The sequence below is a fragment of the Protomyctophum parallelum genome (genome assembly GCF_964188405.1).
Source record: "Protomyctophum parallelum genome assembly, chromosome: 2".
NCBI classification, from domain to species: domain Eukaryota; kingdom Metazoa; phylum Chordata; class Actinopteri; order Myctophiformes; family Myctophidae; genus Protomyctophum; species Protomyctophum parallelum.
The window spans coordinates 3,108,847-3,122,310 of NC_139699.1; the positions used below are offsets into that span (position 1 = coordinate 3,108,847).

At 45.5% G+C, this 13,464-nt stretch overlaps 1 protein-coding gene across 7 annotated transcripts in view; it reads right to left on the reverse strand.

Moving 5' to 3' along the window:
* chd9 (chromodomain helicase DNA binding protein 9) overlaps positions 1-13,464 on the reverse strand; it is a 213,241-nt gene that overhangs the window by 8,292 nt on the left and 191,485 nt on the right. For 4 of the 7 annotated variants that reach the window (XM_083759949.1, XM_083759951.1, XM_083759947.1 and 1 more), the window contains 3 exons: positions 13,182-13,365; positions 7,619-7,770; positions 6,304-6,555 (listed from right to left, as the gene is read on the reverse strand). In XM_083759949.1, coding sequence (XP_083616075.1) covers positions 6,304-6,555; positions 7,619-7,770; positions 13,182-13,365 — 588 coding nt within the window. The remainder of the gene's footprint in view (positions 1-6,303; positions 6,556-7,618; positions 7,771-13,181; positions 13,366-13,464) is intronic. The other 3 variants (XM_083759950.1, XM_083759952.1, XM_083759948.1) reach the window with 1 other exon arrangement.

Consider the following 13,464-nt stretch of genomic DNA (forward strand, 5'->3'; position numbering starts at 1 on the left):
ACTGAACCCTCGGTTTCAGACAGCTGAATCCATGTGAACACTGAACCCTCAGTTTCAGACAGCTGAATGAATCCATGTGAACACTGAACCCTCAGTTTCAGACAGCTGAATGAATCCATGTGAACACTGAACCCTCAGTTTCAGACAGCTGAATGAATCCATGTGAACACTGAACCCTCAGTTTCAGACAGCTGAATGAATCCATGTGAACACTGAACCCTCAGTTTCAGACAGCTGAATGAATCCATGTGAACACTGAACCCTCAGTTTCAGACAGCTGAATGAATCCATGTGAACACTGAACCCTCAGTTTCAGACAGCTGAATCCATGTGAACACTGAACCCTCAGTTTCAGACAGCTGAATGAATCCATGTGAACACTGAACCCTCGGTTTCAGACAGCTGAATCCATGTGAACACTGAACCCTCAGTTTCAGACAGCTGAATGAATCCATGTGAACACTGAACCCTCAGTTTCAGACAGCTGAATGAATCCATGTGAACACTGAACCCTCGGTTTCAGACAGCTGAATCCATGTGAACACTGAACCCTCAGTTTCAGACAGCTGAATGAATCCATGTGAACACTGAACCCTCAGTTTCAGACAGCTGAATGAATCCATGTGAACACTGAACCCTCAGTTTCAGACAGCTGAATGAATCCATGTGAACACTGAACCCTCTGTTTCAGACAGCTGAATGAATCCATGTGAACACTGAACCCTCGGTTTCAGACAGCTGAATGAATCCATGTGAACACTGAACCCTCAGTTTCAGACAGCTGAATCCATGTGAACACTGAACCCTCAGTTTCAGACAGCTGAATGAATCCATGTGAACACTGAACCCTCAGTTTCAGACAGCTGAATGAATCCATGTGAACACTGAACCCTCAGTTTCAGACAGCTGAATGAATCCATGTGAACACTGAACCCTCAGTTTCAGACAGCTGAATGAATCCATGTGAACACTGAACCCTCAGTTTCAGACAGCTGAATGAATCCATGTGAACACTGAACCCTCAGTTTCAGACAGCTGAATGAATCCATGTGAACACTGAACCCTCAGTTTCAGACAGCTGAATCCATGTGAACACTGAACCCTCGGTTTCAGACAGCTGAATGAATCCATGTGAACACTGAACCCTCAGTTTCAGACAGCTGAATGAATCCATGTGAACACTGAACCCTCAGTTTCAGACAGCTGAATGAATCCATGTGAACACTGAACCCTCAGTTTCAGACAGCTGAATGAATCCATGTGAACACTGAACCCTCAGTTTCAGACAGCTGAATGAATCCATGTGAACACTGAACCCTCAGTTTCAGACAGCTGAATGAATCCATGTGAACACTGAACCCTCAGTTTCAGACAGCTGAATGAATCCATGTGAACACTGAACCCTCAGTTTCAGACAGCTGAATCCATGTGAACACTGAACCCTCAGTTTCAGACAGCTGAATGAATCCATGTGAACACTGAACCCTCGGTTTCAGACAGCTGAATCCATGTGAACACTGAACCCTCAGTTTCAGACAGCTGAATGAATCCATGTGAACACTGAACCCTCAGTTTCAGACAGCTGAATGAATCCATGTGAACACTGAACCCTCAGTTTCAGACAGCTGAATGAATCCATGTGAACACTGAACCCTCAGTTTCAGACAGCTGAATGAATCCATGTGAACACTGAACCCTCAGTTTCAGACAGCTGAATGAATCCATGTGAACACTGAACCCTCAGTTTCAGACAGCTGAATGAATCCATGTGAACACTGAACCCTCAGTTTCAGACAGCTGAATCCATGTGAACACTGAACCCTCAGTTTCAGACAGCTGAATGAATCCATGTGAACACTGAACCCTCGGTTTCAGACAGCTGAATCCATGTGAACACTGAACCCTCAGTTTCAGACAGCTGAATGAATCCATGTGAACACTGAACCCTCAGTTTCAGACAGCTGAATGAATCCATGTGAACACTGAACCCTCGGTTTCAGACAGCTGAATCCATGTGAACACTGAACCCTCAGTTTCAGACAGCTGAATGAATCCATGTGAACACTGAACCCTCAGTTTCAGACAGCTGAATGAATCCATGTGAACACTGAACCCTCAGTTTCAGACAGCTGAATGAATCCATGTGAACACTGAACCCTCAGTTTCAGACAGCTGAATGAATCCATGTGAACACTGAACCCTCAGTTTCAGACAGCTGAATGAATCCATGTGAACACTGAACCCTCAGTTTCAGACAGCTGAATGAATCCATGTGAACACTGAACCCTCAGTTTCAGACAGCTGAATCCATGTGAACACTGAACCCTCAGTTTCAGACAGCTGAATGAATCCATGTGAACACTGAACCCTCGGTTTCAGACAGCTGAATCCATGTGAACACTGAACCCTCAGTTTCAGACAGCTGAATGAATCCATGTGAACACTGAACCCTCAGTTTCAGACAGCTGAATGAATCCATGTGAACACTGAACCCTCGGTTTCAGACAGCTGAATCCATGTGAACACTGAACCCTCAGTTTCAGACAGCTGAATGAATCCATGTGAACACTGAACCCTCAGTTTCAGACAGCTGAATGAATCCATGTGAACACTGAACCCTCGGTTTCAGACAGCTGAATCCATGTGAACACTGAACCCTCGGTTTCAGACAGCTGAATGAATCCATGTGAACACTGAACCCTCGGTTTCAGACAGCTGAATCCATGTGAACACTGAACCCTCAGTTTCAGACAGCTGAATGAATCCATGTGAACACTGAACCCTCGGTTTCAGACAGCTGAATGAATCCATGTGAACACTGAACCCTCAGTTTCAGACAGCTGAATGAATCCATGTGAACACTGAACCCTCGGTTTCAGACAGCTGAATCCATGTGAACACTGAACCCTCGGTTTCAGACAGCTGAATGAATCCATGTGAACACTGAACCCTCAGTTTCAGACAGCTGAATGAATCCATGTGAACACTGAACCCTCAGTTTCAGACAGCTGAATGAATCCATGTGAACACTGAACCCTCGGTTTCAGACAGCTGAATCCATGTGAACACTGAACCCTCGGTTTCAGACAGCTGAATGAATCCATGTGAACACTGAACCCTCGGTTTCAGACAGCTGAATCCATGTGAACACTGAACCCTCAGTTTCAGACAGCTGAATGAATCCATGTGAACACTGAACCCTCAGTTTCAGACAGCTGAATGAATCCATGTGAACACTGAACCCTCAGTTTCAGACAGCTGAATCCATGTGAACACTGAACCCTCGGTTTCAGACAGCTGAATCCATGTGAACACTGAACCCTCAGTTTCAGACAGCTGAATCCATGTGAACACTGAACCCTCAGTTTCAGACAGCTGAATCCATGTGAACACTGAACCCTCAGTTTCAGACAGCTGAATGAATCCATGTGAACACTGAACCCTCAGTTTCAGACAGCTGAATGAATCCATGTGAACACTGAACCCTCGGTTTCAGACAGCTGAATGAATCCATGTGAACACTGAACCCTCGGTTTCAGACAGCTGAATGAATCCATGTGAACACTGAACCCTCAGTTTCAGACAGCTGAATGAATCCATGTGAACACTGAACCCTCAGTTTCAGACAGCTGAATCCATGTGAACACTGAACCCTCGGTTTCAGACAGCTGAATGAATCCATGTGAACACTGAACCCTCAGTTTCAGACAGCTGAATGAATCCATGTGAACACTGAACCCTCAGTTTCAGACAGCTGAATCCATGTGAACACTGAACCCTCGGTTTCAGGCTGCTGAATGAATCCATGTGAACACTGAACACTCGGTTTCAGACAGCTGAATCCATGTGAACACTGAACCCTCAGTTTCAGACAGCTGAATCCATGTGAACACTGAACCCTCGGTTTCAGACAGCTGAATCCATGTGAACACTGAACCCTCGGTTTCAGACAGCTGAATCCATGTGAACACTGAACCCTCAGTTTCAGACAGCTGAATGAATCCATGTGAACACTGAACCCTCAGTTTCAGACAGCTGAATGAATCCATGTGAACACTGAACCCTCAGTTTCAGGCTGCTGAATGAATCCATGTGAACACTGAACCCTCAGTTTCAGACAGCTGAATCCATGTGAACACTGAACCCTCGGTTTCAGGCTGCTGAATGAATCCATGTGAACACTGAACACTCGGTTTCAGACAGCTGAATCCATGTGAACACTGAACCCTCAGTTTCAGACAGCTGAATCCATGTGAACACTGAACCCTCGGTTTCAGACAGCTGAATCCATGTGAACACTGAACCCTCGGTTTCAGACAGCTGAATGAATCCATGTGAACACTGAACCCTCAGTTTCAGACAGCTGAATCCATGTGAACACTGAACCCTCAGTTTCAGACAGCTGAATGAATCCATGTGAACACTGAACCCTCAGTTTCAGACAGCTGAATCCATGTGAACACTGAACCCTCAGTTTCAGACAGCTGAATGAATCCATGTGAACACTGAACCCTCAGTTTCAGACAGCTGAATGAATCCATGTGAACACTGAACCCTCAGTTTCAGACAGCTGAATGAATCCATGTGAACACTGAACCCTCAGTTTCAGACAGCTGAATCCATGTGAACACTGAACCCTCAGTTTCAGACAGCTGAATGAATCCATGTGAACACTGAACCCTCGGTTTCAGACAGCTGAATGAATCCATGTGAACACTGAACCCTCAGTTTCAGACAGCTGAATCCATGTGAACACTGAACCCTCAGTTTCAGACAGCTGAATCCATGTGAACACTGAACCCTCAGTTTCAGGCTGCTGAATGAATCCATGTGAACACTGAACCCTCGGTTTCAGACAGCTGAATCCATGTGAACACTGAACCCTCAGTTTCAGACAGCTGAATCCATGTGAACACTGAACCCTCAGTTTCAGGCTGCTGAATGAATCCATGTGAACACTGAACCCTCGGTTTCAGACAGCTGAATGAATCCATGTGAACACTGAACCCTCGGTTTCAGACAGCTGAATCCATGTGAACACTGAACCCTCGGTTTCAGACAGCTGAATCCATGTGAACACTGAACCCTCGGTTTCAGACAGCTGAATGAATCCATGTGAACACTGAACCCTCAGTTTCAGACAGCTGAATGAATCCATGTGAACACTGAACCCTCAGTTTCAGACAGCTGAATGAATCCATGTGAACACTGAACCCTCAGTTTCAGACAGCTGAATCCATGTGAACACTGAACCCTCGGTTTCAGACAGCTGAATGAATCCATGTGAACACTGAACCCTCAGTTTCAGACAGCTGAATCCATGTGAACACTGAACCCTCAGTTTCAGACAGCTGAATGAATCCATGTGAACACTGAACCCTCAGTTTCAGACAGCTGAATGAATCCATGTGAACACTGAACCCTCAGTTTCAGACAGCTGAATCCATGTGAACACTGAACCCTCGGTTTCAGACAGCTGAATCCATGTGAACTGAACCCTCGGTTTCAGACAGCTGAATGAATCCATGTGAACACTGAACCCTCAGTTTCAGACAGCTGAATCCATGTGAACACTGAACCCTCGGTTTCAGACAGCTGAATGAATCCATGTGAACACTGAACCCTCAGTTTCAGACAGCTGAATGAATCCATGTGAACACTGAACCCTCAGTTTCAGACAGCTGAATGAATCCATGTGAACACTGAACCCTCAGTTTCAGACAGCTGAATCCATGTGAACACTGAACCCTCGGTTTCAGACAGCTGAATGAATCCATGTGAACACTGAACCCTCAGTTTCAGACAGCTGAATCCATGTGAACACTGAACCCTCAGTTTCAGACAGCTGAATGAATCCATGTGAACACTGAACCCTCAGTTTCAGACAGCTGAATGAATCCATGTGAACACTGAACCCTCAGTTTCAGACAGCTGAATCCATGTGAACACTGAACCCTCGGTTTCAGACAGCTGAATGAATCCATGTGAACACTGAACCCTCGGTTTCAGACAGCTGAATGAATCCATGTGAACACTGAACCCTCGGTTTCAGACAGCTGAATCCATGTGAACACTGAACCCTCAGTTTCAGACAGCTGAATCCATGTGAACTGAACCCTCGGTTTCAGACAGCTGAATGAATCCATGTGAACACTGAACCCTCAGTTTCAGACAGCTGGATCCATGTGAACTGAACCCTCGGTTTCAGACAGCTGAATGCATGTGAACACTGAACCCTCGGTTTGTTGACTCAGTGAACGGGGACAGAGGAAGAGGAGACCGAGTGAAGGGAAAGGTCCTCACAGGAATGAAGGCTCCGGTGTCGGCCACAAAGCCTGGGTGTTCCTTCAGCCACTGGTCCAGCTCCTTCCTCCTGGGAGCGTCGTCTCCTGCCAGCCGCGTGCCGTCCTTCAGGTTGATGACCGGCACCCTGCTCTCCGTGTCCCCGCCGCTGGGGCCCTGATGACTGGGGCCCTGCTGGCTGTACCCCAACGTGGAGGCCGTGGCACAAGCAGGGACACCCACTTGGCCGATGCCCCCCCACCCTGGCAGCATCTGGAGAGAAACACACATGCATGCAGTACTTACAGGTGAGAAAAAGCAGTGGCGACTGGAGTCTAGTAGTAGTGTGAAGGTTTTAACTAGACAAGAGGATAGAAATTACACAACAAAAAATGTATGTTGAAATTTACAGTTTATAAATCCTATGATCCTTGTATGATAATAAATCCCTCTTAATTCTTGACAAAGCCATGAATGCTTAGAAAATTACATATAAAAAAAAAAGAAAAATGAATATAAGCTATCAACACAAAAATAAGTTTCCAAGACACTGTAAGTCAGTTACCAATTTCATTATTCTACCTGGCTCCAGTTTCGTAAGTTATCAACAGTCATAAAAGAGTTAGCCTGGCCCAGACGAGCGTGCTTTCTGGTCTAGAGGGGTGGGCGTGGTCTAGAGGGGTGGGCGTGGTCTAGAGGGGTGGGCGTGGTCTAGAGGGGTGGGCGTGGTCTAGAGGGGTGGGCGTGGTCTAGAGGGGTGGGCGTGCATGGAGCAAGAGCTGGAGATGTTTGGTTCACCGATTGTGATTAAGTTATTGTTTTATGGCCTGGGGCGTGGCTCAGCGGTCCAGGCACCTTGGCCGGTAGCCCAAGTCTGGCAGTGTGCCGCGGGCTCGACTCCCGATCCTGACGGCCTTTACTGCATGTCACCCCCCCCCCCCCCCCCCCATTTCCTGTCCCTCTATAAATATATAAAATAAAGGCGAAAGCCACAAAAAAACATTAAAATAAAGATTTTTTTTTGTTTTATACGAGTTCACTGAAATGAGAGTAGAGTAAATAAATGCCCTGTTGCATCGCCATTGGCCAGTAACGCCAGGGCTCCACTGGGCGCGTCTGCGGCGCGTCTGCGTCGCGTCTGCGTCGCGTCTCCGTCAGTGTCGGGAATGTGCCCTTTTAATCAATGGAGGGTGGCTCCACTGCCCGCGTTGCGTCGCGTCTCCGTCACCATAAAATTGAACCGGTTCGTTTTTTGACGCACGCACGCGTGACGCACGCGTGACGCAACGCGCCCAGTGGAGCCCTGGCGTAAGGCAGATAGCAAAAGGAGTCTTACGTGATCGGGTACAGCAGGGACTCTGCTCCTGTTCATGAACAGCAGGTCCATGCCTTCCACGTTCTTCCTCCTTCCCCTCCTCCTCTTCATGACCGGCTGGCCGTCCAGCACCCCGTTCAGCCTCATCTGACCAGGAGCCACGCCTGGAGGAACTGTGGGGACAAGCAGCCTGTTATTCTACAGTCTGGAGGAACTGTGGGGACAAGCAGCCTGTTATTCTACAGTCTGGAGGAACTGTGGGGACAAGCAGCCTGTTATTCTACAGTCTGGAGGACCTGTGGGGACAAGCAGCCTGTTATTCTACAGTCTGGAGACCTGTGGGGACAAGCAGCCTGTTATTCTACTGTCTTCTATATCCTGACAGTTTTCTGAAAACCCCATCAGTGGTGCTCAAACGTTTTCATGTCAAGGACCCTCAAAATGTATTTGGCCGCAGACCTCCATCAAAAAAATAAATTGTTCCAAGGACCCCCAGAAGGATTTACAAAACCGACTACGTCAAGTTCTGTGTGGATATCTGCATTCCAGTACGTTCCGTTCGCTCCTATCCCAACCAGAAGCCATGGATTAACAATGACATACGCATCAAACTGAGGGAGCGCACCATCGCTTTCAAATCCGGGGATGTCGAACTCTACAAGCGATCCAGGTATGAACTGAGAAAGGCTATCAAAGCCGCAAAGAGACAGTACAGAGTCAAATTAGAACTCAACTACAGCGGCTGTGACTCGCGGCGAATGTGGAGCGGACTGCAGGCGGTTACGGGCTATAAACCCAAGTCAGGAAATATCACTGACACCTCCGCGTCTTTACCGGACGAGCTGAATAACCTTTTTGCCCGCTTCGAGGCTCACAACTCGGACCCAGCTACGGCGCAGAGCGCACCTGAGGCGGTGGACCTGCAGGTGACGCAGAGGGCTGTGAGTAAAGCGTTCCAAAAAGTGAATGCTCATAAAGCTGCAGGGCCAGATGGGATAGCCTCTCGTGTCCTTAAGACATGCTATAACCAGCTGTCCTGGGTTTACACAGACATATTTAACCTGTCCCTGTCACTGTGTGTGGTGCCATTGTGTTTTAAAAAAACAATAATTGTACCCATTGCCAAGAAAAAACCTGTTACCTGTCTCAACGATTATCGACCTGTTGCTTTGACATCTGTTCTCATGAAATGCCTGGAGAAAATGTTTATCTCTTATATCAAGAGCATCATTCCTGCTAGTATTGATCCTTTACAGTTTGCTTACTGTGCAAATAGATCTGTGGATGACGCAATCTCTCTTGCTTTACACACTGCCCTGGTACAAAAAAGCTCTTATGTCAGACTACTGTTCATAGACTATAGTTCTGCATTTAATACTATTGTACCATCTAAATTAGTGTTGAAACTCAGTGGCCTTGGTGTGGGCAGCTCCATCTGTAACTGGCTATTTGATTTTCTGATGGGTAGGCCCCAGTGTGTTCGCATAGGAGAGAGAAGCTCATCCACAATTCTCACCAGAACCGGTGCGCCCCAAGGCTGCTGCCTCAGTCCTCTGTTGTACAGCTTGTTTCCGTTTGATTGTGTCGCCAGATATGAGAATAACATCATAATTAAATTTGCGGATGATACCACAGTGATCGGACTAATAACCGACGGTGATGAGAGGGCCTATAGGAGGGAGATAGAGGATCTAACTCTATGGTGCGATAACAACAACCTCTCACTTAACACCAATAAGACCAAATAAATCATTGTAGACTTTAGGAAGTCCAAAGGTATCCACACCCCCATTTCCATCAAAGGGTCATCTGTCGACATAGTTGATAACTTTAAATTTCTGGGCATACAGACACAGACAGACACATTCACATTCACATTCACTCAACAACGAGTACATCCTCAAGAAGGCGCAGCAGCGACTGTACTTTCTGAGGCGCCTTAAAAAATTTGGCTTAAGTACAAAAGGACTAGTGAACTTTTATCGCTGTATAATTGAATGTGTCTTAACTGGCTGTATCACAGTGTGGTACGGTAACACGACCGCTCAGGATTGCAATAGGTTGCAGAGGACCATTAAAACAGCAGCTAAAATCATCGGCACTACAGAATTACCCAGTCTCCATAACATCTACACCACTCGCTGTATGAAAAAAGCCCATAACATCATGGAAGACACCAGCCACCCCGCAAATACCCTGTTCAAACTACTCCCTTCCAAAAAACACCACCAGAGCATCAAATCTCGCACCACCCGTCTCAGTAACAGTTTCTACCCCCAGGCAGTCAGGCTGCTGAACAGCTGACCTTGAACTGTATTGCACTTCACTTCACTTGCACTTTTCTTTTCCTATTTTTTGTCTTTTTCTTGCACTATAGATGTTTGTTTATGTCCTGTGTATGTAAGACTGAGAGTGCTCTGAGCAAAATAATTTTCATTGTATGTATACTCTGTATCTATACACATGACAAATAAACCTGAACCTGAACCTGCTTTCCCGGATTTCCCTCGGTTCACCCAAATCACTCAGAGCTCTATAGTAGTGACTTCTCGGTTTTTACTCTACATTCAATATTTTTCGGCGACCGTCTTCCCCAGAATAACGGATGCTGGGCTTTATTGAAGTGGTTACAGCAGATCATCAGCGGAACAGCAGATCTGCAAGCTCAGATCGTGTAGCCTGACAGCGGGTCGTGTGTTCGAGTCCCGTTCACGACGACCTATGCTGCATGTCTCCCCCTGTCTCTCTCTCTCCCTCTTTCCTGTCGATCTTCACCTCTATCTATCAATAAAGGCTAAACTAATCTTTAAAAAAAAAGATTGGGGGCCAATTATAGATGGTCAATATAGTTGAAAGTTGTTAACCAGAGCTTTAATCTCTTTTGTTCCCCTTTCAAATTTATTTGTCATAGTACATTTGTCAAATGTATTTGTCAATCTATTACTGTCTTATATTCTACAGTCTACATCTATTTAGTATGTGTCTAATACTGATTTAAATACCAGGTATATACACACATTTTGAGTATTTGCAAATAAAATAACATTATTCTCATCCCATGAATTGTTTTCCATAATGGAAATATTAAGGAATTTCATATTGAAGAAAGTGTAATCTCTCTTTCCACCAATCAAAAGCCACTGTTTTTTTTAGAAAAGACGCCATCCATGTTACAACCAGGTGTTTAAATCATGCTAATGTAAAAGGCAGAATTCACAGCTCCCATTTTGAAGTCACTCAGCTAATAGTGATGTTAGCTTGCTGCCATCTAGTGGTTAAACCAGGGAAACATACTTTCAGTACTTGTGATACACACATACCCATCACTGCATTGTGATTGTGTTTACCTGCTCACACTATGAAAATAATATACCCCCAATTAAGGCAATGCGCTGATTATCCAAATGTTACGTTTAAACTACTATTACTACGATTAACAATGCTCAATTTCTATACACATTTTGTTAAAGTTTTTTTTTTTATGCACACGTATATAACAATGTCACCGGATAGAGAGGACAAAGTAAAACCAGGAAGTTAGAATAGTACAATAAATGGTAAACGTGTTAACCCATTCTGACCGGGCACCCATTTTGGTGTCGGCATCATGTTATGCTTTAGCTATTTAAAAATAGCAGATCTACAAGCTCATATCGCGCCACCGAGTGGCGCGATACGAGCTTGTAGGTCTGCTATTTTTGAAAAATCGAAGAGCGACTGACATTTTTAGAATCTGATCTCAGGTCAGAATGGGTTCATCAGACCAGTGTGTGTCCGGCGGAAACCTCGTATGAATCTGATCTCAGGTCAGAATGGGTTAAATAACTAAGCTGGACTGAGTCTGTTTGATTCGAACTGTTCCCGAATACGGTTGCCTGGTCTCCGCTGGCCATGATTCACATTGGCCGAGATTCAACAGCGCACCCGGGTACACGTCATTCAACTGATGTGCCTCAGAGGGGCGCTGTGGACTAGGGGGCTTCGGGAGACAGAACATGTCATGTCACAGAAGAAGAGTCACTTTCAGAGTTTTAGAGCAAATAATAAAGTTTGACTGTGTTCCTGACGTTGTCTTGAGTGAGTTATAATAACAACATAACAACAATACACAACTAAAGCAGTGTGTGCTGATGCTGTGCTACTCAAACACTAGTGGATTATCAATCATTCTTTGTCAACACTCAAGTAGAACTACCAGAAGTACAATCCGGGTCAAATAACGAGTCAGACCTTTCCTCTCATTGGAGGACGCCAAGAAGAGTCAGACCTTTCCTCTCATTGGAGGACGCCAAGAAACTGACCCATGCCTTTGTATTGTCTCGTTTAGATTACTGCAACGCACTTTATACAGGCTTTATACAGGCTTTATACAGGCTTTATACAGGCTTGCCCAAAGAAACCACGGACCGTCTACAACTAATCCAAAACGCAGCAGCCAGAATTGTAACAAACACCAGGAAAAGAGACCACATTACCCCAGCATCCCTACACTGGATCCCTGTACATTTTAGGATAGATGTTAAAGTTATTTTACTTGCTTTTAAAGTCAAGAAGGGTCTGGCGCCTTTCTATCAGACTGCCTCCATGAGTATGTCCCAGCTCGCCCCCCTCAGGTCACTCGGTACTGAATGGCTGATCAAAATTCCAAATAATGGCAAAAGACACGGCGAAGCTGCCTTTGCCAGCTACGTACCTAGGATGTGGAACTCTCTTCCTCTCCATATCAGACTGGCAACCTCAGTTGATGACTTTAAGAGGCGGCTAAAACCCATTACTATGACCTCGCTTTTAACTGATTCCGTTTCCTTCCTGATTCCTTATCTTAAATTTACTTTTAATTTCAACCAATTCTACTTAACTGACCACTGACCAGATTTGAAGATATTACTTTTGTTTTTACCCTTGTTTTTTTGCATTTATGTGAATTTATTTTTACTTGTATGTAAAGCACTTTGAACTACACTTGTGTCTGAAAGGTGCTCTCTAAATAAAGATTATTATTATTATAAAAATATATAAATTTAAATTATGATTATAGTTCACTTCCTCCTTTTAGTACGGATGGCTTTCACATTGCAGTGATCCGTATCCGAGACTTGATTGATTGCGATCCCTATGGTTGGGCGATCCGCTCCCCGGGAACGGTATGCATCATTCACACTACCACAACATCTGTATGAACGGTATGCATCATTCACACTACCACAACATCTGTATGAACGGTATGCATCATTCACACTACCACAACATCTGCAAAATGGCCCCGAGTCTATTAATGTCCTACCCCCCGTCTATTACAATTAATCAAGTATGCATGTTGTTGCTGTCAGGCAGAAACCCTGCAACTCCATATTTCAACATTTTATTAGATTTCTTTGTAAATTAACGACTCTACTCCGTTGTATGAGTGTCACGCAAAAGTAGCGCTGTGAGCTTGTACATATGCTATTTTTTTAACATAAAATAATCAGATTCCGCAGCCAAATGCATATTAATTTAGGGGTCCTTGACATGGAAAAAGGTTTGAGACCACAATATGGTCTCCACCGGAGACCTTACAACGTAAGGCGGTGGATGGAAGTACCGTGTTGGAAGCTGCTCTGTGGCTTGGTCATGTCAGCCAGGTCTGTGTCGGAGGCGTTCTGCAGCTCGTGGAGACGAGCCAGGTACTGCTGCTGCTGGGCCTGCTGGGGCCCCTCCTCCGACTCCAGGGGCCTCTTCAGGGGCAGACCCTGTTTCTGGAAGGTCAACTTTAAGCCCCCTTCCTGCTGCACAGGGGGGGGATATGCACGCACACACACACACACACACACACAGACGCACAGGGTCAAACGGGTATAGGAACAAGTAGGATTGATGTGGTTTAA